Source organism: Bombus fervidus, chromosome 3 (genome assembly GCF_041682495.2).
Source record: "Bombus fervidus isolate BK054 chromosome 3, iyBomFerv1, whole genome shotgun sequence".
Classification (NCBI taxonomy): domain Eukaryota; kingdom Metazoa; phylum Arthropoda; class Insecta; order Hymenoptera; family Apidae; genus Bombus; species Bombus fervidus.
Genome location: NC_091519.1, coordinates 19,882,618 through 19,910,144, shown reverse-complemented (window position 1 = coordinate 19,910,144; position 27,527 = coordinate 19,882,618). Strand labels below are relative to the sequence as shown.

Sequence of the window (27,527 nt, the reverse complement as noted above, 5' to 3'; positions counted from 1 at the left end):
TTTTCAGTAAAACAAGCGATTTCCGATAATGGTAAATTATCAAACTGAAATATGTAATTACAATTGAATTAGTCATTGATTTTTGATTTGTTCATTGATTTACTAGTTGTAGAAACTAAAGATTTGTTAAATAGAATCTAGTTAGGTAATGATCTGTTGAATTTGGCGCGCTTTTGTTCGAGTTAGTTCGGTAAAATTTGGAATGATGGCGCAGCGAGGGGAATGGGTAGACAGGTCATGTTCGAGGAATATTGGAACAGAACCATTCAGTACTCCGCGGAAGACTGTAGCCATTGTTGCTGCTGCATCGTTAGTTGTTAGATCTGAGATCGTCATGGGCACGGGAAGCCATTCTATTGTACGAAACTTGAGAAAAATGTCGGTGGAACTCGGTACGGGGCACTGATACGATATTAGCGCGAGAGATTAACGCCTTTGTTCGTAAGTGTGTGGAATTAGTTGGTCGGGCCGCGTCCGCGTTCGTCGCGTATGCGAACCGAGCGCTCGCGCTCGCACGAGTGAGAGTGAGTGAGTGATACGGTGGGGCACACTCGGCGACGGCCATAACACCGATCAACCAAACTAGTGAGCAGGGAGAAAGCGTAGTGCGATCCAGTGTCCAAGACATAGTACTAGTGCTTTTGGATAGAATTCCTGTAAAAAGTGGACTTCCATTGATCAGGTAAGTGATCACAAATGATTTTCAATTTTCTGGGTCTGTTGATCATAAGTATAGCGTTTGGTGTGTGTCGTGGTGGTGCGTAAGTGGCGGCTGTAGCGGCGGGCCCTTGAGAGCTTTCTTTCCCGAGCGGCCATACCGCCATTTTGAAACCTACGGCAAATCGAGTGTGAGTGAGCGAAAAGGCGGTTTGGTTATTCTTCGCGCGCCACAATTCTTCATTTTGAGAAACATTATGATTTCTGTGCCAGTCGAGCGCTCGGCTAGATTCTCACACGGCGGCTTGCTCGTGTTTGTTGTGCGTCGGCTGGGTGCATCGGCTGGGCGCGGGTCTGCTACCCTTCCCCTCGTCATCCTCTCCTACTTGTCCTCCTCCTCTTTCTACTCCCGCATCTACCGCGTTTATTTCTCTACCATCGTCTCTTGCTCGTCTCGCTCGTATCGCTTGTATCGCTCGTATCGAGGACCTCACCTTTCTCCTTTCTTACTATAACAACTTCTAACCACCAAGCACCTGTTCGACCCACGAATTCTTCACTTATCTCTGCCCTTGATACGAATACCAATAGTAGAACGTCTTCGCAGCATGGATTGTTCTGGCAATGCTCTTCTTCACCATTGCAGAAGCTCTTGCTTCCCATCAGAGAGATCTTATGGTCGTTCATAACATCGTTTATTCCTATGTATTATCAATTTTCTATTTTAATAGTCAGCTCACTTTCTATACCAGTGTACCAGTTATTTGTGCTACTTTTATCAAACTTTCCATTTTGGCTTATACTAATTTCGAACAATAGGGTATGCACGTTGATTCTTGTATACATTTACAGATATCACTGTGTGTCAAAAGTATTATGCTTTGGACACGCTGTTTGTGATCAATTCATTCTTTATCTTATACTTTTAGCACTTGCATATGTATTATTTACATACATCTTCCTGATTTTGAATTTTCGTAACTTTGCTGTACCAAATTGTTCTTTTGTCTTTAACTTCACGCTTTAGATTCCTTATATAAAGAAGTATAATATTGGAAGGTTGCAATTGTCTATCTATGTATGTATTTATAATCAGATATATAAGAACAAATTTACAGTACGATTTAATTATATTTTAAAATCAAGATTAATCGTATCGTATGTTATTTACATCAGAATAATAATAATAAGAATAATAATAAAAGAATGATAATATGGCGTTATAAAGAAAGGCCGAAAAGATTATAGTCTAGCTATATTTATGTTTTTTATGATTATTGCAAAGAGATACAATTTTTTTTTACATACACACAGAGAATGCCTTTCATAAGTATCTGGATGTTAATAAGCGTTATTTAATTTGATATATGCATTCTGTCTTACTGTTTCACAAATTGTAGTTTTCAGTTATAAAAGTTTCATATTGACAGGAAAGGTTTAACAGAGCAATTTGAACGTGTTTTGGTACGGTAGCTGATAACTATTGCTAGTTTATGTTTAGTAAAATGGAAAAAATATATGTCGAGCATGTATCTTATACATTCGGTTTTGCATGATTATGTTAAATAATTTATAGTGATGTGTATATATACATACATATACACATGTAACTTGAAAATATATCAATGTTTAACTTGCTCTAAAGCGATAAAACAATTTGGGGTTGTTACAATACGGGGTCCTGTTGTTATGTTATCCAGATGTTGCTAATGTCGCAAGTCTTGGCTGGAGGTACGGAGTCTCACATCAGCGTACAGGGCTGACATTCAAAGTACTACCGTTTGGTAGGCTTGAGTAGTGTTATGCCTCCACGGCACCAATCTCCCTGGTTGCAGCGCAATCATCTTGGCAAGCAATTAGTGAACTACCATGCTAATTTCAATTTCAATCCTTGCCATCTCGATTGTTGATGAAGCCTCATAGCGTCAAGCATCAACGTAAGGCAGTTACCTGCTGCATAGCATTTATGTACGATATATGTCGGAAAGGTAGGTGAAGCTCATTACCGTGGACTAGATGAGCCTTATATTATAAAATACACCTAGTTATTTCATGAAATGTGAAGTTTGATTGTATCAGTTGGAGTTTAACATCTCTCGTGTAATGAATCCTACAATTTTGAGAGATGGCAATAAACGTGGTTACTGATCTATGAAAAGCATTGAAAAATATGGTATTTGGTGACTTTATGTTACAATGATAAAGTAAAATGGGTTATATATACAAGTGAATTTTAAAGATCAAGTTATTGTAAGCCCACAATGCGATGTAAAATTTGATACTGAATGTTTTAATCCTTTCCTTTAATGTTTGTTTTTGCAATTTATTTACGCACTTGTATTTTTTTGTTGCAGAAACGCAGCCAAGATGCAGCAGGTGGACACTATCTCGCAAAATAATTCGGTAAGCTATAGATTAATTTTCGTGAAATATTAATTTAAAATGCAGCTTGCTTATTAATCTACTAATGCTATATATAAAAGCTATATTCAGTTACATATATTTCCTTTGTGTGTCCCTAATGTAGTTGACAAAATGTGCTATAAACAGCATATAGAGATTCGTCAATTTGTTTTTTATTTTAAAGATTTTGTTTCTTATAGAAGCAGAACAAGTTTTCTTTCATTATATTCTATTATATTAAATATAAATTACATTACTTTCCTTATTTCTTTGTTTAAATGTCTTATATAGTTTTGCGAGTAGTATATATATAAAATTTCTTTAATTTTTAGTTTAGAATTTCTAAATAGGGACACAATTTATATCGAAATTTAAGCTCAATATGCTTTTTAAAGTAGATATTTAGATTTGTAACTATTAAATATCCTCCCTCCTATTGCTGTAATTTATATCTGCTATCTATTTCTAAACTATTTACATTATTCAGAATAAAAATCAAACTTGTTTAAATTGTACTATTACGTATGTCCTTACTCCTGGTATTATGTTGAGCATAATTTTTTTCTTTATGTAATGAAGTTAAGTGCTGTTTGATTGAATGGTATGTATGAATTACAGTTAAATGTGGAGGAGCGAGAAAGGCTGTGTAATATACCGAAGGTGAGATTCCTTGTTGACTATTGTTTCAACTAGGATATGTATGGTTAAAATATAAAATGGCAGCTCCAAATTTGTACCAAGAGCAATTTTTGATCTTGCTTCTATATTTTTATAAAGTTATGTACAAGTAAACTAATACTACATAGACTAAAATATAAAAAAAGAATATAAGGTTATATATATATTAATAATTATGTCTTTCTTGTGCATTACTTATGAAGCAAGATACCTTTTGCTGATACATTTTAGTTTTATTTGATATTAAATATTTATAATATACATTTTTAAAGCTTGCAAGTCATTTCGTACAAAATATAATTTGGACAAATTTGTATATACTCTCTATATGTAAAGTATTTTGATAGAAAAAAATTTATGTTTCATTTCATTTAATTCAACTTCCTTTTATTTTCATTTTATCTATTTTTTCCCCCTTATTATATTTCAATTGCATGATTGTATGAAATAATTTAGAGTTGCCATTATGTTTCAGTTGGAAATATTTTTGTAACATACATATATATATATTACATATTCAATTAGACTTCTATTAAAAGAAATTCTAAATTGCTTGCCTGTGGTTATGGAATTTAAATATTTAGCAGCCTAATTCGCTCGTTGCATGAATGGGTTTATCTACTTTTATGATGCATGAATTTTATTACTATTCCTAAATTTATATACCATAATGAAATTCTACTAAATAGATCGATCGAATTATTTAACTTTGTGTGTTAAGCAGTTTCTACTAGAACTTTGAAGGACTATCTTATTAAAAACAATAACCTCTATTCTTATCTATTAAGATAAAGGTTTTATAAAAATAAAAGTAATAGAATACCAGAGCATGATCTATATAGCAATATTATTTGCAATTTTAATTAGTAAATGTTGATTTTATATGAAAAAGAAGTAGTGGTCTAATTTGTGCTTTGCAGGAGAATTTTATTTTTATCATAGATTTAATATTATATAATAACAGTAGTTATGGAGCTAACTAATGAAATAAATAAACAATGACTAATAAATAAAGTAACATCAACATAAAGCAACATCAACATAAAGCACATATGTATTATAAACCGAATTATGTAGACGAGTGCACCTGGTAAAACGACGACTACACCAGCAACTCCTGCAAAGGAACCACCACCACGTGATGAACCACCCGTGGAACCTGTGAATGGTGTAGTCCAACCACCTGTTGTGCCTCCACCTAATCGCCCAGGGCGTGTTACCAATCAATTGCAATTTCTTCAGAAAGGTGTACTCAAGCCAGTATGGAAGCATCAATTTGCGTGGCCTTTCCAGCAACCTGTAGATGCGAAGAAGCTCAATCTGCCAGTATGTGGATTTTATATTTATTTTCTAGTGTTTATTTCATTACCTAAATTTTTAAGAATGTTATAAAAATATGAAGGCATCTTAAACATTAATTTAACATTATAAATATCCAATAGAATTTGATTGATTACTTGCAAATCAGTTGCAAGCAAATATTTTGCAAATTTGTAAATTTAAGCAAAAATTTGTAAATTTAATAGGATTACCACAAAATTATAAAGCAGCCAATGGATTTGGGCACAATCAAAAAACGATTAGAGAATACGTATTATTGGAGCGGGAAAGAATGCATTCAAGACTTCAATACAATGTTCACAAATTGTTATGTTTACAACAAACCTGGAGAAGATGTTGTGGTTATGGCACAAGCTCTCGAAAAATTATTTCTCACAAAGGTAGTTACACTTATATATATATATACATACTTACATATACTTATATATATATATATACACATATAAATTGTACATATATGATAATTTAAAATAAATATCAACAAAATTAGGTTGCACAAATGCCAAAAGAGGAGGTGGAACTTGAACCCCCGGTTCCAAAAGGACCCAAGGGCAAAAAAGCTGGCAGAGTTGGAGCACCAGTAGGTGGTGTGGCAGGGGCTGCAGGAGGCACAGGTCGAGGTCGACCTTCCTCTGGTGCAGCTGCAGTTACTTCCAGTGTACCAAACAGCCTAACGCCTTCAGCTACATCAGCTGGGACAACAGGTGTAATTCCTATGCCTCCTCTTGGCACCCAAGCACCTGCATCTGTACCTGGGAGCACTAATACAACTACTATTGCTCCTCCATCAACCATGGGAGTTACTCCCATGGCTACACATAACTCTCTGCCTCAACAAGTGGTCCCTCCAACTAGTGGTTACCATGCACAACCAGCAATGGATCCACAAGCTGCTTCTGCTGTGCCTCCTCCGCCACAAGTTCCCACTGCACCTACGGTGATGCCTCCATCTCAACCTGCAAAACTTAAAAAGGGAGTGAAGAGAAAGGCTGATACCACGACTCCTACTGCAAATTCTTTTGAACCTCTATATAAACTGGATCCTAAAAATGCCAAAATACCCACTAGACGAGAGTCGGGCCGACAAATAAAGAAGGTAAAAGTCATATCTTGTTTATTTAATAAGGTATTCACGCAACTAAGTATTTTCTAAAATGTCAAAGCGTTTATGTGTATGTTTTCATACAATCTTCATATTGAACGTACAACCTATTCATCATTTAATCACATGTACCTAGAAAAATTATTTGACCAAAAAAATGTTGGCAATATAAAGCTTATCTATAAAAAACAAAATTTAAACTTCTTTGTCTTGCTTTGCATACAACAGTAATATGGATACGTAAAATTTCAATAATCATCTGAATAAGCTAAAATATCATATATATTCAATTATTTTTATTCCTTGCATGCTGCAATCATATCATCCATTAATACATTAACAAAGAGTTCGTAATATGGCTGTTTCAGCCAACGAGGCAAGCGGAAGACGGCTTAGTGCCATTCCACCAGGCCAACATGCCTCTGATCGGGGCAATGGCCCAACAGGTACACTTATTACTACTCCTTCATGGTCCTTCCTTTCATCTGTGTTGTCTTATCATTTCATGTTAGATATATGTATATGTCGGAAATGAAAGGACATCAGGACCTTTCTTTTGGAATGTTTGGAAAGGTCCCCAATACTCTAGTCCAGATTTTTTATTATAGCTGTGTTTAAATAATAAAATAAAGAAACAGTAATTGAGAGAATAGTTAGAAATAATAAAAAGTCTGGACAAAAGTATTGGGGACCTTCCCAAACATTCCAAAAGAAAGGCCCCGATGTCTTTTTATCTCCGACATATATATATATATATATAAAAAAAAAAGAATTGAAATATAGTATACAAATCTTTTGTCTTACTTTAATATTTAATATTTTTTTATATATAAACCTTTTGTTTATATATTTTGTTCATTTCTCAATTTAGATTACAGTGTAAATTAAAAATGCTTTCGTGAATTGATACCTTTTTTCTTTTCTTCTCTCTCTCTCTCTCTCTCTCTCTCTCTCTCTTTTTTTTTTACAATTTATGATGTTTGATAATGTAATTTCTTAATTTTTTCATAATTATATTTATTATGTTAAATATTGTTTTGCAGCCTCAGCATACTACTGGGAAGTCGAAAGAAAAACTTTCAGAAGCTTTGAAATCTTGTAACGAGATTTTAAAAGAATTATTCTCAAAGAAACATTCGGTAATTTATTATGAGTCTTATATTTGAATAGAAAGAACATTAAGCTTATTCTTCAATCTATAATTTGCACTCTAATTGTGTACAGGGATATGCATGGCCATTTTACAAACCAGTTGATGCAGAACTCTTGGGCCTCCACGATTATCATGACATTATCAAGAAACCAATGGACCTTGGTACTGTAAAGGTTAATGTTTTTTGAAATATTTAGATTAGATTTTGTGTTGTATTCTTTTAAAAATCTGTGTTTTTAACTGACACGATCGTTCTTTTACAGACAAAAATGGATAATCGTGAATATAAAACAGCACAAGAGTTCGCTAGTGATGTAAGACTTATATTCACTAATTGTTATAAATACAATCCTCCTGACCATGACGTAGTTGCAATGGCTAGGAAACTTCAAGATGTTTTTGAAATGAGGTTCGTTTTTACAAATATCTATGCTAAAATTTATTTATTTTTCCTATCTTACGTAATGAAATGAGACGTTTAATGAATTAGGTATGCGAAAATCCCGGATGAACCAATGGGAAGTATGGTTGGCATGAAAGGTAGTAGTAGTAGTGCTAGCAGTTCCGGATCTGAAAGTTCTTCGGAGAGTGATGATTCAGATGAAGAACGTACTCAAAAATTAGTTGCTTTACAGCAAGAGGTATATTTTAATCTTTATATTGATATAATTTTTTTTATATATGTAGTACAACAAAAAATGAATTTGGTTTACAGCTGAAAGCTATGCAAGAACAAATGAGGAAATTAGTGGAAGAAAGTGGTAAGAAGAAAAGTAAAAAAAAGAAGCCAGATAAGACAAAATCAAGGCCAATGAGCAATAAAAGTAGTAGCCTAGTTGCCAGTCATACTGGTGCCATGAAAGAACTAATGAAACCAAGTGGTGGAATCCCAAGTGTCTCTGATAGTGTTGGTGCTAGTATAGCCAGTGTTGCAATGGGAGCGGGTGATTTAAAAATGCCTGGTGGTATGGGTGGTGATCTTCATCATCCTGCAATAGCGGTAGGACCTAATAAAACTCATGCAACAGGAAGCATGAGTCATCATCTGCCAACGGCGGCAAATGCTAAGCCAAAGGGAAAAGGAAGAGGGCCTGGGAAAGCTGCAACAGCAAATACTGCAAATAAGAGGCCAAAAGCAAACAGCAGATCAGCTGGGACTAAGAAAAAAAACGCTAGTAGTCAACCGCCACCCATTACATTTGACTCGGAAGATGAAGATAATGCTAAGCCAATGTCTTATGATGAGAAAAGGCAACTTAGTTTGGATATTAATAAATTACCTGGTAAGTAATAATAGTTAATGAATAGTTAATAATATAAATATGAAAGTTCGTTTTAAAGGTAAGAAATTTTTTCTCAGAATACACTGTTAATTTTTTTTATTACAGGAGATAAATTAGGACGTGTTGTGCATATAATACAATCTCGGGAGCCTTCATTGAGGGATTCCAATCCAGATGAAATTGAGATTGATTTTGAAACATTGAAACCATCCACTCTGAGGGAATTAGAAAGCTATGTCGCTTCGTGTCTTAGAAAAAAGCCACGTAAGATTTATTTTAGGTTCTGCGACAATTTTATAAATTAGATTCGTTATCTGGTTCTCTATTCTTTTTTATTATTTTAAAACAACTAGAGTATTTTTTATAGTTATTATAATATAAAAATATATTTGAATAAGTAACATAGTTCAAAGATATAATGAAATGAATATTACTAGGTTTAATTCTTAATAATACCGCATTAGTAGTATTTACCGTTGATAGAGATACAATATCTCTTATAAATTACTATTTCAGGATTATTAAGTAATTATTATAATTTATTTGAATATACTCATTATTTTGATATAGTTTTTAAAGAGAAGCTTCGTTTAATAAATAATACATGCTGATCTATATAAAATTTTAATGTATTCGACATTTTCGTATTCTTCATAGATAAAAAAGTCAGTGGTAAATCTAAGGACGAACAAATGGCAGAGAAAAAACAAGAGCTAGAGAAAAGATTGCAAGACGTTACAGGGCAATTAGGCAATGTTAAGAAAACAGCTAAGAAAGGTTGGTACTTTGACTATAATGTAAGCCTTTTCTATAGATGTAAATGAATATTATGGCATAAAGTGATTACAAATATCTAAATTTATTCTTAAATTTGTTTAACAGAGGACAGTAGTAAATCAGTCGATGTAGTTGGAACTGGAGGAGCTAGTGGGCCTTCACGATTGTCAGCATCGAGCAGTAGTAGCAGTGATAGTGATTCCAGCAGTAGTTCTCTTTCTTCGAGCTCCAGTGATTCAAGCGACAGTGAAGCAGGTTAGATATAAAGCTCATGTAACTGTTGCTATTATTAGACCCTTACTTGGGAACAATAAACTACTTAAAAATAAGTAGTTTTCATGAAAATATGAACTAATTTTTCTGTGAGATTTAAAATTATGGAGTTATTTGCGATTGTTTATTTAAAAAATGAATATTTTTAGTCAAAAATTTTCATAACATCTATTATCTAGTAACTTATTCTGCAGAGCACAGGTTTCTATTCACGTTTATGCTCGTAAATATTATAAAGACAATATGCTTATAAACTTCTAGCAAGCACTTAATGTTCAATATTTTCATTTTCTTTAATATTTCACTTTTTTGTCATATCACGACAGATTAGTTATAAACTGTACATTTCTATTTATACTTTCTATTTATAATATCCCTATATACTTGTATATTCTTTGATTTGTTAAGTATATTTGTTTAAACTAACTATAAAAAAGCTTATTACTTTAAATGAAATATGAAAATTATAGACGTGAATCTCTTCTAGTTATTTCAAATAAGGTTACTCGCCATTTCATGTGGGTACTTGCTATATATTAATAAAAGGTATAGATATATGTATGAAGATTTTATATATATATAAAATCATTACTTTATTTTACTTTGATGTTATTTCTATCGCATAAAGAGAATGTTACTATTTATGCATGATTTATTTTGTGTTTCAGTTATTGTAAAATTGTTTTTATTTTATTTATTTACCATTTTTTTCTAATATCAATAATCTCCCATAAATATTATATAACTACCTAAACTCCTAAAAAGAATTTGCATGCGACATAATATATTTATAATTTATACATTGTATTTTTATGAATAGATTATTAACTAAAAGATACTATGTTAATAATAACATAGTGTTAATTGAATGTATTAATCATCAATTTTCCAAAAGAAAAAAGAAAAAAAATACTTAAAGAAAAGAATACTTAAAGAATATATACCAGATTTGTATCTTCTTGTACAAGAAAATGAGAGTAGCATTTAATACCCCATGATTTGGTGATGACTTAATATTTAAAAAAGATAACTTGAACTCTGTGCCTAACTAATTTTGTATTGGCAACCAAACAATCGAATATACTAGTGCAACATTATTGATGCAATATATGCAATGGTAACGTTGGAAAGTAAATATAAAAAGATTTTTTAAACGAGGGTTCGACTGCACAAACGCATCGCAAATATCTTCTTAAGCTGCTAAATCTTGCTTATTAATTGTATTTATTAGGACGGCGTTATTCGTATAGCTTAAGTGCTGCGTTATATTAATGCAAGTACGAATATGGTGTCAAGTTTCATCGCGAAAATATACTTATTGTCATTATGAAATTGATATTGGATAAATACATAACCATAGATTTATTTACATTTGCGTATAATTTTTTAAGTAAACGTATCTTTGGAAGTGTTTTTGAATATCAAATTTGAAACTTGACGCAATCAAAGAATTTTTATTTAATTTACTAGACAATATGCAATGATAAGAAAAAAGGTGAAATAGTGGAGTGCAGACTGTGTTTAGAGGATACCATATGCCATGCCAGCTTGTTTCACAAATTATATTATTGATTAAAGATGATTACTTATATTTTCTCTTGCCCTGTCGGTGTTGACAATACATTCTGTTGCTCGAAAGTCAAGTATAGTTTGCTATTCAAGGTCACTGAATTTTCCACTGCAGTCTCATGTTAAAGTGTGTAAGGACACACGTGTTTTAAAACCGATCGGACATTTGGAATAGTAAGGTTGTGCAGTTAGAACGTAAGAAAGTTGCATAAAGCATATATAAAGAACATACTAAACTATAGCAGGGACTGTAGTGTCAAATGTTAGTACCTTGGAGTATACACTGTAGCTTCTCCTGACAATTATATCGCCCTACGTAACCCAAGCAACATCATGCAATATATTAACTCTTGCAAATTTAATATTTATTTACATTAATTGATAAGCAGAACATTACTTGTATCACTGTGTTTTTTAAATCATTAAGTTTGTTTCCTCACATTGGTTCATTCATGTCGTATCATTTCTCAGAAGATAGTACAATGATATTTAAGGAGCGTCATTATTACATTAAGTGTAAATATGCACTTATTACATGAGTGACGTGAGAACTGTGTTTAGGCTTCTGAACACTATTATTTGTTTCCACAGTTTAGACCGTGGACTTAATAGTCAATATTTAAGAAAAACAAATTAGGCAGTAATATTATGATACACACGGGAGATAAATGCAGACAATGTGTATTGGTGGCTGGATATGCAAATCCACATTCTAAGGTTATTATAATCCACAGCTTTCGCGTCAAATACTGATTTTGATTAGATACACTCTCGTGTTAATCGTCTCCGCAAACAATTTTAGAGCTCACATATTTCCTAAGAAACTCTTACCTAATGTTATCTCATATAATGATTTCCATTTCTCAATTAGTTTGATTTTGATAAAGCCAAAGAAGCGGTGCTTCCTTTAAAATGTCAATTACTAAGATTTATCACCTTATAAATACGCTTTGGTATAATAGTACACTATATTATTTAGATGAAATGGTGAAATTAAGCTAAAATCTTAATTCTTCCTTTAACTACATGGATTCGAGTAAAAGATAGTTACAAAACAAATGTAAAGTGTGCGGAGAAAGTGATATGTGATACGATCAATAATTTTCATTTATTTTTTACGAGATTAATGACTTTGAGCATACAAGGTTTATGTTGACATATCAGAGAACGGCAAGGGGAGTGTACGAACTAATAACACAGACAAATAAAGGTAGATAGATTGTTTCTAACGAATAGAGCGAACCGAAGACAATTATAGAAGAATTAAGAAAGAGAGCAGGTGGAAGAAGTGGTCTACAATACAAACAAGGCACCCTAGCCTCCAAACACATTGTTTGCACTCCGCTAAGCTTTGCTAATCGTCGTTTCATTGTTCTATTTACCACTAGTTCTTCATTGATAGCCATTGTCAGCTTTTCATTTTTAAAGTTACTTGAACTACAGTTTAGTACAGTTTCGTTTTACTAAATTAATATCACTATGTCAGATAATAATTATTAATTATGTAGATTGGTGTGGTTTTACATACCTTGCTATATAAAAGAATACTTATTCTTATCAAAAATTAATTTTCTTTTGTCTCGGTAATAGATTTCTTGAATATATATATATAATACATTCAACTGGTCCATAGTATTCGTGTTATAAACAAGTCTCAAATAACATTAATTTTAACCCGTCCTATTAAAACGTTTTTAGAAAACTTTTTATACAAATTCGGATGAAGTTAATTTTAGTGATATTTTGTTTTTATATTTCTATGTATAAATATCTGCTCCGTGATAGAGTTTTTGTTGAAATATCATGTAAAAAATGAAACTTTAGTTCTTATATATAGTAAAGTATATACTACGTGAGAAGTTACGGACGTAATACTGATATAAGATTCGAAGGTGCTTTCTCGAAAGCGCTTCACGCTTCTTCAAAATGTTACATTAAAACGTTAAAAAAAGAAAAGTGATCAAATCTGCACTCAGTACAATTTAATGTTATCATTAATCGTACAGTCAGCAACGTACTTATTGTTCCAGCAAAAGGATGAAGTTGAAAGAAAGAAAGAAAGAAATTATAACTAATTTTGTGAAAAGAAACTATAATTGGCCAGGAAACTATTCGTTGATTTCTAAAAAAAATTATAATCATTAAGATAGATACAAAACGTTGTTCGAAATAGTCCTACTATTTGTGTTTCTCAAAATACTGAAAGTAAATAGAAAAATTCCAAATAATTAGTTAGACTATGTGAGATCAAATTAATGGCGTGTGCTGAATTAGATAGAAACTATGCATCTACTACAATACAATCATCATTAGCTTGTAACACGAGATATAGGGCATTTTATAATAATATTGATATTGCCTTCCGAAATTTTTTGTAGCATTTATTCCACATAAAGGCACGCGTCAACATTTTTTCGTATCTTTAGACTGGAACGTCATTCTTCCTTCGAGATCGTTATACGCAAAAGCAGATTCAACGAACTTGCTATATATTTTATCGACGTTCGAGATGTCTCTTCTTTTCAAACCACAATTATTCTATCTCTCAACAATCACACGTGCGTTCCATCTGTTTTGTGCGTATTGCGTGTTGAATATCAACAATAACACAAGCATACGCGTTTTGTACATAGTGAAAACTAATATATCATAAAATATTAATAATAGCTGTAAGTTAAAACAAAAAGAGGCGACAGAGAGGAAACTTTTTTAAATGCATATACAAAGATAGTAGATGAATGAAGTAAAAAAGATAAAAAATATTGATTCTTCGAAATCGTACAGAGTCGGGGTTGGCTCATTTGGTGGTCCAGTTAACTATATTATATAAATTAAGATATGCTGGAACTTCTACTCGATGTTTCTTCGCCCTTCGTCTCATCTCTTATTACAATTGTTTTGTCTTGTATTTGTACATTCTGTGAATTGTAGTTTACTATCGACCATTCCATAGATCGAATATGATTTATCTACGAGCCTGAATCAGATTAAATATAGTGTTAGAATTGCTGCTTGTAACCGATATCGTATCGTACGAACATCGAGCAGGAGCATTTTGCCACCGATCTCAATATTGTGCTAACTGCGACTTGAAAATTATATTTGAAACTGCTTGTATGAGTGTGACACTCCCGTATCATTCATTTTTAAGTTGAGTCCATATTGTACTATTTACGTCACTTTTATTTGCATTAATTTTATTACACTACATTTATTATATTATATTACAATTACAATACACTGTATGATGAGTACTGAGGAAAAGAAAAGAACAAAGGCAGTTTGATGGTTTTTGTAGTCAACACTTTGTAATCATCATTTTCGTCACTGTCATGATTATTATATTGTAACAATCATTATCATCATCATTATTATTATTATTATTATTATTATTATTACTATTATTATTATTTTATTATTATTATTATTATTATTATTATTATTATTATTATTATTATTATTATTATTATTATTATTATTATTCTCGTGGGAACTGCGTGCTCTCGCATACATATATATGACGTTATGTATATGTGTATGTGGCAATTTCGTTGCACGTAAGCGTGAACGTATGTACGCGCGCGTGGTATGTATGTATGTATATATATATGTGTGTGTGTATATATATATGTATATATATATATGTATATATATGTGTATATATATGTATATATATATGTATATATATGCACGCTCAATTATTCATAAATGAATTGAATACAACTAACTTTATGTAGAATGAGGAAAAGAAGAATTGTTCAGCGCATTAAAATTTTTTAATATAAAGAGATCATTAAGATGAAAGTGTCCACACAAAAAGTCATACAATTGAGATATTTAAATTAACATTGTTGTACACAGTGATACAATTATAATATAAGCATATGAATAAAATCTATTAGAAAATATATGCTCAAAGTCTTTTGATTTTGTTTCTAATATATATATAACATTTAGTTGGCATTCTCTGAGAACAAGCATTCATGATTGGTATCCTCTGCACACTGCATTTCACTATGTCTTCATGAATCTGTCTCTTGTAACGAGAAAACAGTTGGTTGCACGTATTTATCATTAGTTGCACGTTACATTCAATTGCAGGGAACTCTTCCAATCGTCCTCCAAGAAAGAAAACAAAGAAGAGTACACCAAGTACAGGACCACCTTCGACAACAACTACGGTTACATCGGTAAGATATTATTTTGTAGGAACCGGCAGATCACAATGTTTGTATCGATTAATTGTTAACTTGTTCCATGTCTTTTTCCTTTTTTTTTCCTTTATTGTCACAACCAAATACTAAAATCTAAGTATATTTATAATCACATTAATTATGTTTCTTTGTACTTTGATAATTACATTCATGTTTCGTATAGTGTACTTAATTTAGTCATGCGTATTTTTTATAAACGATATTATATTTGTCTTTTGTATCTGAATCTTGCTGACGTACATAGTAAAACATTTTGTCTTCTATGCATGATATATTAAATAAGTACGCTCTTTAGGCACCTACACTGAATCATACCGGAGGTCTTTTAATGAACAGTCAACCTCCAACAAATTCTACGGGACCAATAACAAAACCAGCTGTAACTCAATCTAGCAGCGTTGCTTCAGAACAAGGTGCGTACAAACTATTTGAATTATTCAAGTAAATTAAATTAATATTAATGTTCAAAACGGGAAATACTCGTATACATGATCAAGTAATTGTAGTCACAGACGAGACAATTTTTAAGGAGGTTTTATACTTTAACGTGTATACATTAATAAACACCATTCAACAAAATATTTTATCACAACTTATATCATTGTGGCGTATAGAAATATGTATTATCAAAAGCACGTCGCACTCTCGCGAAGACGTGTCAAATTTTCTATTCTATGTCTGTAATTATATGTTATATTAATTTCACATTTACAATAATTTCATTAGGTGGTAACAGTCAACAGTCTGTGGCAGCAGCAACTGTTACAACCGGTCAAGGAATGCCTGTAGCAAGTCACGCATCTATGCCAGCGCAACCACCGCGATCCACGGCTATGGTTACGACTGCCCCTGTAAAAAAACCTACACCACCACCAGCGAATACATCTAATCCACCAACTCCACCACCGAGCGTTACACCTACAAATACGAATTCTATAGTAGCTTCACCGGTTGTGCCTCAACCACCACAGCCACCGACATCCGTCAGTTCCTTTTCAAATGCAAACACACCTGTACCTACAGACGGGGCAACTTTAACTCAACAGTCAGATCTTTTACAACCGTACAATACTCTAGGTATATGTTTTATTATACTGTATACAGCACTATACCCGCTTAATTGCAGCTATGTTTAACCGATTGATCGATTGAATATTTGACTATAGAACTATTTACTTAGTATATTAAGCAAGCATCCTCTGTATGTTGCTTACACTCGATACTTGCCACTTTAATTCCAAACTTATTTAGAGGTGAACAAGCCGTACAAATATAACATCTATCCAAATAGTTGCAGTTGATCAGTCGCAATTAAACGGGCATTGTCGTAATTAATAAGATTTATGTCTTGTTTTATTTTATTTTTATAATACAAAACCTACGTCAATATGTTCTTATAAAATTTCCTTTTTGTATATAGCTCCTCCTGTGCCTACTACGCAAACGTCATTGGAACAAACGATGTCATTAAAAAAAAAGTCGCACATACCAATGATTCAAACACCGCATACAACAAATAATAATACAAATTTAAATTTACTGCCTGATGTAAAAACGCCAGTGAATATGATGCCTGCTAGTATGGCATCTAATTTAAATTTGGGAAATATTACCATGGCAAATCTTAATATGAATTTGTCACAAGGATTGGCCACGCATATGTCGATGCACAATCAACTAGAGAGTATGATAAATACAACATCACCATTGACCAATATGCAAAATTCTCACAATGCTACAATGTCGCAACAGCATTCCAATGGATTTTCCAATATTAAGCGTGAGAATTCTCCGCCCAATATGTTGAATAATAATGGTATACCTGGTCTTAATATGGGGATGAATATGGGTGGAATGGGTTCAATTTTTGATCCTATGCCCATCGTTTCTATGCCAATGCAAATATCTCAAATGCCGATCAAGAAAGAAGAAAAATCGATATCAGTTTCTCAGTCACAAATGCCACAAAAATCTATGGATGGTATGTATTACAATTAATTTAGGTTCAAAGCATGCATTACAAGGCATATCTATGTTACGCCGCAGCAAGTTTCAATTTTTATGTTTAAATTTAATTCATTATACTTAATATCGTTCGATCGCTTTTATTTTCTAATTGTTTCTCACATTTTCTATTTGATACTAAAATAGCGTGTGTGTGTGCGTGCGTGCGTGTATTTAGTAATACTTCTACTTTTTTATATTTTAAATAATGCTTTTTCATTTTTCTTCTCGCATGGCGAATCTAGTATTTTCTGGTGTTGTAAAGCAAATGCATCAGCTTTGTTGAAAAATCGTTTAATCCTTGCTGTGTTTCTTTAATCTATACTGTTCACATTCTAGACTGCTATATTAACTGCTTACTAATCGAATATATAATGCTATTGCTCTAGCCGGAGCTCTTTTTGCAGAAATGAGTACAGGAATGCCACCAATGGGAAATCATTCGAGTTCGCAGCTCATGCCTGAAAAAAAGATGACACCACCTGATTCGAAAAATCCTGTGTCGAATTTTGCCTCAGCTTTTAAAAACAAGGTAGAGTAACAATCGTTCGATTACGTATTTTTCTTTCTTTCCTATTTCCTATATTATTCGTATCTAATCGTCTTTCTCTGTTAATCTTATGCAGACTGTAGAACAAAATGTGAAAAATGCTTCATCGTGGTCATCTTTGGCACAAGCATCGAGTCCCCAATCTGCGGCAGGAAGTAGCATGAAAAGCGCTGCACAGGATTCATTTCAAGCATTCAAAAAGCAAGCAAAGGAAAAACAAGATAGGGTTAGTGTGAATGATATTTAGTCTGCGAATAATACGATAATTCTATTTGAACATGATGCATATGTGGTTACTTGATACAATATTTTCTTATTTCTTCCTTTTTATCTAGATGAGATACATACACGTGCGATACATGTTGCAATAAATGCTAATTTTGTTTTATAGCAAAGAGCTCTCTTGGAACAACAAGAAATGCGTAGACAACAAAAAGAACAAGCAGAACGAGAGCGCTTACGGCAAGAGAGCGAAAGAAGAAGAGAACGGGAAGAAGAAGATGCATTAGACAAAGTTAGGAAAACCGTTGGTGATCAACAAGGAAACGTCATGACTGCTACATCAAGGGCAGAAGAAGTCAAAGCTATTGTCGATACTGATAGTAGTAGTCCAAGTCATTCATCCAGTCAAGACAAAGCTGCAGCTGAAAGAGAACGTCAAAGACTACGAGAGCAAGAACGACGACGGCGCGAGGCAGTAAGTTTCACTATAATTTTTTATCTGCGCGGATATTTCATATCTCGTCGGAGAATCACCTTCGAAGTTTTACCTATTATAAGTATATAACAAGATTCAAATAGACAGAAACAATATTTCATCATTAAAATCAAGGTAGAAAATATTTAACATGTTCACGCCAGCGAATACGACCGGTGGCTCGCGCTTGAACGTTCCATCAGACGTTGCGTACCACCAAAAATGTAGTTCTTCGTTTCGTAACTAGAAAAAATTGCCGTATAGTTGAAAATTTAAATAGTAGAAATTAAAATTTAATTAATAATAGTATGCGACCCTCAAATAATAATCCTTACGAGCGCCGTACCACAACGGGAAACACAAATAGCAGCAGTGCCGGCGTGAACGTGTGAAAGATAACAGAAGTGTTGAATGGTTTTATAGAAAGAATTAGTCGCGAGTCGATTTTCTATTGTCTAGAATTGTTGTAGACGAATTCGCCAAGAATGAGTATATTTATTATTTCAGATGGCTGGACAAATTGACATGAACATGCAAAGTGATTTGATGGCTGCGTTTGAGGAATCGTTATAATGTTATTTGCTGCTCATTGTAAATCCACTAAAACCGGGCAGGACTTGGATGAATGTGTGGCGCTGGACGATACTGAAGAAACGTCAGTCAATAACAAATAATAATAATAATAATAATAAAAAAGAAATAATAGTGAAACTGAATAAGAGATCGGTGTAACAGTAAAAAAAATACAATGGTGGTGCGAGTTGGGACATTCCAACGGAAAACGCTAGCTTCGTTGTTCGAGTGAAGTGGACTACGAAGAGACAGTTCACGAAATGGTGGAAAACTTGTGTGTAATCGACGGACACCTAAGTGTGACGTACTGTAATTAGATAAATACTTACACGATACTTTGAAAATGCTACACTGACTATTGTGTTACATTTTTCCGGTTTTCATAAGTTTGTACTTTATGTAAATTTGGAAACAAAACAAAAAAATATTATGCAGAAGATAAGTAAATGAAAAAAAGCGTATGAGAGAGAGGGAGAGAGTATATATTACGTGCGATCAACGAATGGATGGATGAGTATGAAAGCATGGGGGAGAGAGTAAAAGTTGTGTGTATATTTAGTTAAGTTTTATATTTTTCCACATTCAGTCATTAATCGTTGGTAGGATTACATAGACACTGTTTCTGCCAATAATACATATAATTATTAGCAATTACTAATAATTTCATTGCATATTTCTTTCTGGATTATGAATATATACTATTTGTAATCACGAAATAGATAGGCTTGTTAAGTCAATAATATAGAAAAAAATATACCTAACGCGGACATACACATTGATGAATTTAATCGTATTGATCGTTACGATAGCCCGATCTATATCGATTTCAATTGACTTAGAAATCAGAGAGGGCCGATCGATTGATTTGGAGAGAAAAAAAAAAAAAAAAAAAAAGAAAGATGGGAAAAGAAATATTTGTAAACTCACCTTAGAAAAAAATCGTCAATTATTACGAATAACGGTAAGGTGATTATAGAATGATGTAGTATCAATCCTACCAACCTTTAGATCAGATTTCACGTATGTACCTAATCCTTGGTATACTCTAAGATCACAGAAACAGAAAGTGTAACACGGTACAGACTCGTAAATGAAACATTATCTAGAAAAGAATTACGGGTTTTTTCTTTTTCTCTTTTTTCTCTCTTCTTTTTTATTTTTTTTTTTTCTTCTTCTTCTTCTTCTTCTTGTGACAAAAATGAACTGTTCGTGTGAAAGAATTTATTAGAAAGAGGGTTAGATGTAAATTATTAAGATGCAAGGGGTATTTCTTTCAACGGGTCATGATCAAAATTTTACAAAAAGAACTCGATCTTTTGTATGTTGTACGTGTTGTATGTGTATGTGATCTGCCAATAATAAGCGTATCCCAAGTAGAAACACTCAATTGGCAAAAACAGTACAAAAAACGGTATCTAATTGAACAATCGATTACTGATTGAAGTGCGAATTTATCGCTGCTATTATTTTACTACTATTACAAAGGGATTCATTTTGAAAGAAATATTTCAATTTGTAGAAGTTACGATAATAACGGCGATAGTAGTACACAGACACTACGTGATAACAATAATTATGTGAAATATATCATTATCATTATTATTATTATTATTATTATTATTATTATTATTATTATTATTATTATTATCATAATTAGTACTAATTATTATTATTAATAATATTAATATTATTATTAAATTATTTCATTAAAAGGAATTTTATTTTTTTAAGAGCCTTTTCAAACCTGCAATATCTTTCTCTTTATTGTAGCGTGACAAACGAGTTTTATTTGGTGTTAAAGAAACGCTACGCTCGCATAAGCTGTTTGTGGTAAAACATGTTGGATTTTATTTTTATCTTAATTCGGAAGAGTTTATTGTTCGCAAATACATGTTCCTCTTTACGTGATACTAGGACAAATATTTTGCAACTGCAAACAATGCGAAGATCTTTTATGATATTCAGAGGAGGACGTATACGCAATTTGGTACATTCTTTGATACACGATGATTACAACATCATAAGAATGAGCTCGTTTTGCTCTCAAGTAATCGTTGTTTTCGCTTTATATCAAGGCGTACACGATATTGATGGTAGATCACCAATACGTAGGCGTTTAATTTTATTTATTCTGCGTTTCTTTTAACACGATTTATCATGGTATCGTATTATTCGGCTTTTGAAAAACCTGATGGAATTTAGCGTTGTGGTTAAAAAAGAAGTGTCGTTTTAAAAATCGGCCGTGCCATTTTAAAGACAAATTTTTAGAGAAAAATCTCTCGAAAGGCACGACCGATGAGACAAAAAGAGTTGACCAACGTTTAAATTGCTATGTACCTCGCCGAAAGATGACCGTAGTTATTAGCGACATTACAGCGTATACAAATAATTTATTATTACACACGCCTTTAGACCTGATTCTGTCGCATTAAATTTATTTTGTATAGTCTTATTGAGCGTTCTTTCTAAACGATCGCAACTGGACTACTTCGTGTGGAAGAACGTGTCCGGATGACGAACAGGAAAGTGTAGGAGGCGTATCAATGCTAAAGATCACGAAAGATAGATACACGATCATTAGTATTCACATTTGTAAAGTAACGTTAATTGTACGTGTGCGTGTATATGATTTGTTTAGTTACGTACAAATTACGACCAGCCAAGAGAAACGTAAATTCCAAATGTAAATGCATCGATGCACACCGACTGGAAAAACGTAACGATCGAACCATAATGTCGTAAACAATCGTTCGAAGTATTCGTCGGGTATAACGATCAAATTTACCGTGCGATGGGGTTGTTTCTGGTCGATTGAAATGTCGCGCGAGGAAACAGGATCGCAAGGAAACGGTTCGAAATATGACTGACGCAATAAAATGGAGAGGAAAAATTTCTGATCATATTTCGTACCGATACTTGCAATCCTGTTTTCGTTGCTAAGTGCATCGGAGATGAACAAGAAACATATTGATAGCGATATAATAAGTATCCAGCTATGGAATGGCTCTTTGTTCTCATGTATTGTGTACGCTTTCATATCAGTACGATCGCAGGTTCGTTGATCGTCAATACTAATTCTAGCAATACTAAGTAGACTATCTTACATCTTTCTTTTTTAATTTACATGCCGGAATTGTTTCCGGATGTTTGTCAATCAAAATTCAAGATTTACGATGAAATCTTGGCTCTCGACCTCTAGCAATCTATTTACAGCGATACCGACGTTCGCGTCTTAGCATGTATAATGATTTAGTCATCCATATGTTAATTGTTGTTGTATGCACTTAACGCGATAGGGCAATTTCTCGCGAGGATGTCAGTAATTGCGAAATAAAGGAAAGCGAGAAATGATCGATCGTGTTTTCTGTTCTTGTAAATTAGAATGTTCTTTCGGTATAAAGTGATGTTTCCAGGAGATAATGGAATTGTCCTAGATATAAATCGAACGAAGTTTAAGCGTAAGCGTAATAAATATGCCGTTTTCGTTCATTAACGTTTATCATTATCGGTATTCAAGCAAGATTTTTCGAGAATGTGTGTATTGGCGTGTATTGGCAAATATAATTGTAAATTCAATATATTTGATATTCGAGTATGATCGTGGTACGCTATAATGCGATGTAATATATGACATAAAACGTTAGCAGATATGAAAAAAGAAAACATTGAGATGTCATGTCATATTAAACATAATCGATTTTTTCTGTCCAGAAATATCATATAACCAAAAACATGATTTTTCATGGAAGAGAAAGTCGTTTGCAATAGTTTAAATATTTTCGTGTACAATTAGTATATGTTTATCTTCCAGCCAACGCTTTTAACCACATTTTTTGTATATGTTATTTTTCTATTTGTTTGATCTTTCGTGTTCTGCGTGTAGTTAATAATGCAAAACGGTATCGCTCAGAAATGATGAATTCTTCGCTAAACGATGCAGCAATGAAAGCTATGATTTTTATTGTTTTTGTTCGATTATTGTCTATATTGTACCATTAGACTGACCAATTGCAAGTGTCTTCGAATGTTTGGAAAAATTCCTCTGATTATGAAATTGCGTCGCGTTAAAGCAACGAGCTCAATAGTGACACGAATTCTAAAACAAAAAAAAAAAAAAAAAGAAAAACAAGAGATATTAAGAAGAAAGAATTAAAAAGAATAAAGAATTAAGAGCAGCGTGAGTTTGGTAAAGAGAAAACGAGAAAGAGAGGCAGCGTGAGAAAAAAGATAGGCATAGGAATGAAAGTGAGAATGAAAGAGAGCAAGGAGGAATGCGTGTGCTAGGTATTATGATTGTATAATACATAGTTTATAACTGTACATACGAGGAGAAATCATTGGCAGCAATTTAAGCAGAATACAGATATCTATGTATAAAAAGTAATAAGTACTAATATAATATAACACACCTCTATATATGTGATAAGGTTTGTAATATTTAAGGGAGGCCGATAGATTGTATTAACCTACTAGAGATCTCAGTATAAGTTAGTGGGTAAAGACGTAATAATTCGTAAGTAACACCAAAATCACTCCGCTGTATCAAAAATATCAAAAAATAATTTTTTATATAAGTTCCCACGGGCGCACATCATCTCCAATAGCACACAAGTTTTAGTAGACTTATTACTGATAGCGAGACATTAAGCTGGTTGTACATAAATAATAATGATGAAATGAAGAATAAATGGCTAAAATAAAAAAAATGCTTGATGTTGTTAAGTAAGAGGGATCATTTACTAGGTCAAGTTTGTTTACATACTTGCTTCTATTCAACCATTTTTATTCGAAAAGAACCTTATAACTTTCTCCTATATCTGTGTCATTCGCTTTAATTTCAAAACGCAAATAAAAGCAAAATTGCAATTTTCTATTGATCTGTCGCATATAATACGCACGTGTATAAACCGTTTGTTTAATACGTTATATATATATATATATATTACAATTTGAAATCGTCGATGCTTTGTACAGGAAGAATTCTTGATTGAGTTTTGAATCTTTTATTTTGTAGATAACAACTTAGTAATATAATATCAAGTAACGAATTAAATTGTTGTTTCGTTTAAATCTCTATTTGCTTAACAATATCAAATTAAACAATATTGTCTGTTCTCTTATTAATCCCTAAACATAAGAAGAGAGACTTTTATTACATATTTGAATTAATGTTACGAGGCAAGTGTGTGAATACAAAGTTACTGCAGATTATTAATCATAAGCATATACAGAATTACCTTTCTTAGTTTATAATTTATATATATATATATATATATATACAAAGATATAAATATATAAATACAGAACGTAAAACAAGCAGAGAGGTTGAGCGAGCGAAACTGACAGAATGAAAGAGTGTTATATAGTCGTTGATAGAAGAGATACTAACTGAAATATTATTGTCTCGTGTTTGACGTTTTCTCTTATGTTGCGAATCTATTAGAAGGAATAAGAAATATTGTATATACTAATTAATACAGATAAAACAATGCATATTACACGTTATTATAATCTTTACAAATATACTAATTACCTACGGTTTAATTATTAATAACTAATTGAAAGTAATTGTTGCGATAGTTTTTCATTATTACCTCATCCTCTTAAAATAATTCATGTAGTAAAATAAGCATTACAACGGTATAATTAATTAAACTAGAATAAAAAATGTAAATAGAGAAAATAAAAGATTGAAATTTGATGATCGAAAAGTTCATTTCAATACCTCCTAAATTATTTCTCAATAATTACTCAAAAATTTGTTAAACTCAAGCGCTATATTCTTTTCACGAAATATTACACGTTTTAATGTATCTTATATATAATAAAATCTGGATAATTCTTTTTTGGAGCGACTAAAATTTTTTAATATGTAAGCTTGCGTACGAATGAAATCACGCCTTCAAGCTTCGAAATCTCCTCTTACATTCATTCGGATTAGACTCTCTCTGTATGAATACTCTTTGCTACGTCGGCTATGCGTACATACTGTAAGATCGAAGAGTTTGCTTAAAATTTATTTTGCTAGTACCAAAGAGCAAATTAGAGCACTCGTTGAGCAATACTAACCATTTTACTAACCATTTACGAAACCATTATTTTGTATAATCGCCTACAGCGTTGTTTCACATTTATAAACGTAATCAGTCATTTTGTTAGTCAAATAAGATTTCATCTAATATAACATAATACAAACATTTCCAACTCTTGATGTGCTTCATATTGACTCTTAGCTTATCGTGATTTTGAAGTTTCCCTGGACTAAAGTATTAGTGATAATGGTATGTATATGTAATGATTCTCAAATATTTACAGACAAATCACATTTTACTTACTTACAAGTTAATAAAACGTTTCTTAACAATGTCAATACGTCCTATACCACGTATGTATATCATCGATTTAATTTAAATATTCTATATATTTTGAGCGGGATAAGAAATATCTCGTTATTCTTTAATTTTCTGACATACGATGGATGATACTCCTGGTCGGAATTAACTTCAATTTTTTCTGGTTCCGTCGAAGAATTTAATGGATCATCGCCCATTTTATATATTTGTTTTCGGGCTAATGTATCAGAATTTTCTAAAATATCCGATTCGTAACTAAAAATATACATATATGTATTTAGATTTTAATTTTTTTTTTTTCTACGTGTTTTAATTGATTAAAATGAAATTACAGTAATACAATAACGTCAACTGTTCGGAATATGCGATAGATTTGCGCCAGAGCTCCATGATTCTTTTATATTTACTTTAATATTTTTTTATTTACTGAAATAAGTATTCCGTTTTGTTGTGCATGCTTTAACAAATCTGATCTTTCTGATAACTTTTTATAAAAGTCTGTAACTAATAAAATGAAAAGATCGCGCATAAGACATATAAAGATATATACGAGAGTAACATAATGTTTAGATACAGTACCTGGATGTCGGGATAGAGGTTGTAGTAGCTTTCCCTGTCGCATCATGACCGATTGTAAATGCATTTTCAGATTTTGCAATTCTTGTCAGAGCTTTGTTAATGCATGGCCGAGCGATTGTTGTGCCTAAAAGGTGTTTATACCTTCGTAAAGTAGTCCACATGCAATAGCCGGCCACGCAAACGAAGACAGAAAAACGTCTCTGAGATCTTCTATTATGACCTTTCAAATAATAAAATTATCTACGATTAAATAGAAAAGTTGGCATAACAGAAGAGATGGACTTTATATCGCTGTAAAGATTAGTTATAACGAGTAGCATTATATCTATTTGCAGTGATTTCGGTGCATAATTTAGAAGATATATTTGTAAATTAATTAAAATTTTGTTAATACCTTCAAGGCAGCAATTTATTCTAATACCTTCTTTCTAACGGTATTGAAATCTTTCTTTTGTCCAATATATACTTGCCTACGTTCAAATCCTTATTATAGTATTTACTTTCCAAAGAATCATTATTTTCAGTATATTTACAATATAAGCGATAACTCGGTATCCTTTTTCTTTCCATCACAATAGCATACACGATGTATCTAAAACATCGCTATATGCTAGGCCGACTTTCTTCCTTGATTTAGGTATTTTTCAAAATTCTCAAGATCTCAGGATTCTCAGGATCGAGATTTAAAGGCAATGTGACAAGGTCGATATTTTAATTAAGATGACAACTGGATTTCATTATATGGACAACTCTGAGTCTTGACCCATGCTGAACGATAACCCATGAACGATTATCGTAGTAATACATACTATACAAAGAGTTAACTTGTTCGTGAATTTCAACAGACAACTTGTTTGTTAAAATTTCATCTTTAGTTGATGTGGTACGGTATAAGTATAAAAAAAGAAACAAAATTGGATCGAAATGTAGGCCTTTATAAGCAGAACATTTTGTTTAGACTACAATCTACATACACATAGGTATATGTATATATTATATAATATATTATATATATATATTATATTATATAATAATCAGTACCGTAAATTTTGTAGTAATCTCACCGCTAAGTAATCGCAATAATAACGCACATCGATAATCATTATGATCGTTAACAGACTAACTAACTTCCACCAATCGAAAGTGATATACAATTGCTTTGTATATGCAGCAGAAGTTTCAACATGTATATACTTAACGATATAGTAAAACTTTTACTTTACGAATGAAACAGCTAGAAGTCTTTTATAGTTGGACAGTTTTTAAATTGAAATAAATGCACGCTTTAAGATAAACTAATAGCCGCATTTGTACTATGTAT

At 32.3% G+C, this 27,527-nt stretch overlaps 2 protein-coding genes across 8 annotated transcripts; one reads left to right on the top strand and one right to left on the bottom strand.

The window, feature by feature from the left end:
- Positions 1-270: 270 nt before the first annotated feature.
- On the top strand, positions 271-23,980 carry LOC139998512 (homeotic protein female sterile). Its single transcript, XM_072023122.1, has 24 exons — positions 271-682; positions 2,358-2,645; positions 3,012-3,060; positions 3,679-3,720; positions 4,816-5,064; positions 5,265-5,459; positions 5,570-6,175; positions 6,550-6,627; positions 7,225-7,320; positions 7,406-7,507; positions 7,598-7,743; positions 7,825-7,975; positions 8,050-8,617; positions 8,723-8,881; positions 9,275-9,394; positions 9,500-9,649; positions 15,338-15,426; positions 15,746-15,863; positions 16,177-16,527; positions 16,871-17,431; positions 17,844-17,986; positions 18,081-18,230; positions 18,396-18,701; positions 19,209-23,980. The coding sequence occupies exons 2-24, from the start codon at positions 2,635-2,637 to the stop codon at positions 19,272-19,274; spliced, it is 4,506 nt and encodes a 1,501-aa protein (XP_071879223.1). The 5' UTR covers positions 271-682; positions 2,358-2,634; the 3' UTR covers positions 19,275-23,980.
- Positions 22,382-27,502, bottom strand: Ass (argininosuccinate synthase). Of its 7 annotated transcripts, none has more exons than XM_074111611.1 (4): positions 26,207-27,502; positions 25,610-25,882; positions 25,344-25,530; positions 24,943-25,262 (listed from the first exon to the last, which is right to left on the bottom strand). In XM_074111611.1, the coding sequence occupies exons 1-2, from the start codon at positions 26,365-26,367 to the stop codon at positions 25,669-25,671; spliced, it is 375 nt and encodes a 124-aa protein (XP_073967712.1). In that variant the 5' UTR covers positions 26,368-27,502; the 3' UTR covers positions 24,943-25,262; positions 25,344-25,530; positions 25,610-25,668. The 7 variants fall into 7 exon arrangements, 5 of the variants coding, with proteins under 5 accessions (XP_073967713.1, XP_073967714.1, XP_073967712.1 ...); XM_074111609.1 differs by having other exon boundaries at positions 24,943-25,240; positions 25,352-25,530; XM_074111610.1 differs by having other exon boundaries at positions 24,943-25,240; positions 25,352-25,530; positions 25,614-25,882.
- Positions 27,503-27,527: the final 25 nt, after the last annotated feature.

Bases quoted from the DNA above. Each gene is read 5' to 3' on its own strand.
- LOC139998512 (XM_072023122.1), top strand. The intron at 3,721-4,815 runs GTGAGATTCCTT...CGAATTATGTAG, and splicing joins GGCTGTGTAATATACCGAAG to ACGAGTGCACCTGGTAAAAC. The intron at 15,864-16,176 runs GTGCGTACAAAC...TAATTTCATTAG, and splicing joins CAGCGTTGCTTCAGAACAAG to GTGGTAACAGTCAACAGTCT.
- Ass (XM_074111612.1), bottom strand. From the start codon at position 26,367: ATGTGGACTACTTTACGAAGGTATAAACACCTTTTAGGCACAACAATC. The intron at 25,883-26,206 runs GTACTGTATCTA...GTATATTTTTAG, and splicing joins ACCTCTATCCCGACATCCAG to TTACGAATCGGATATTTTAG.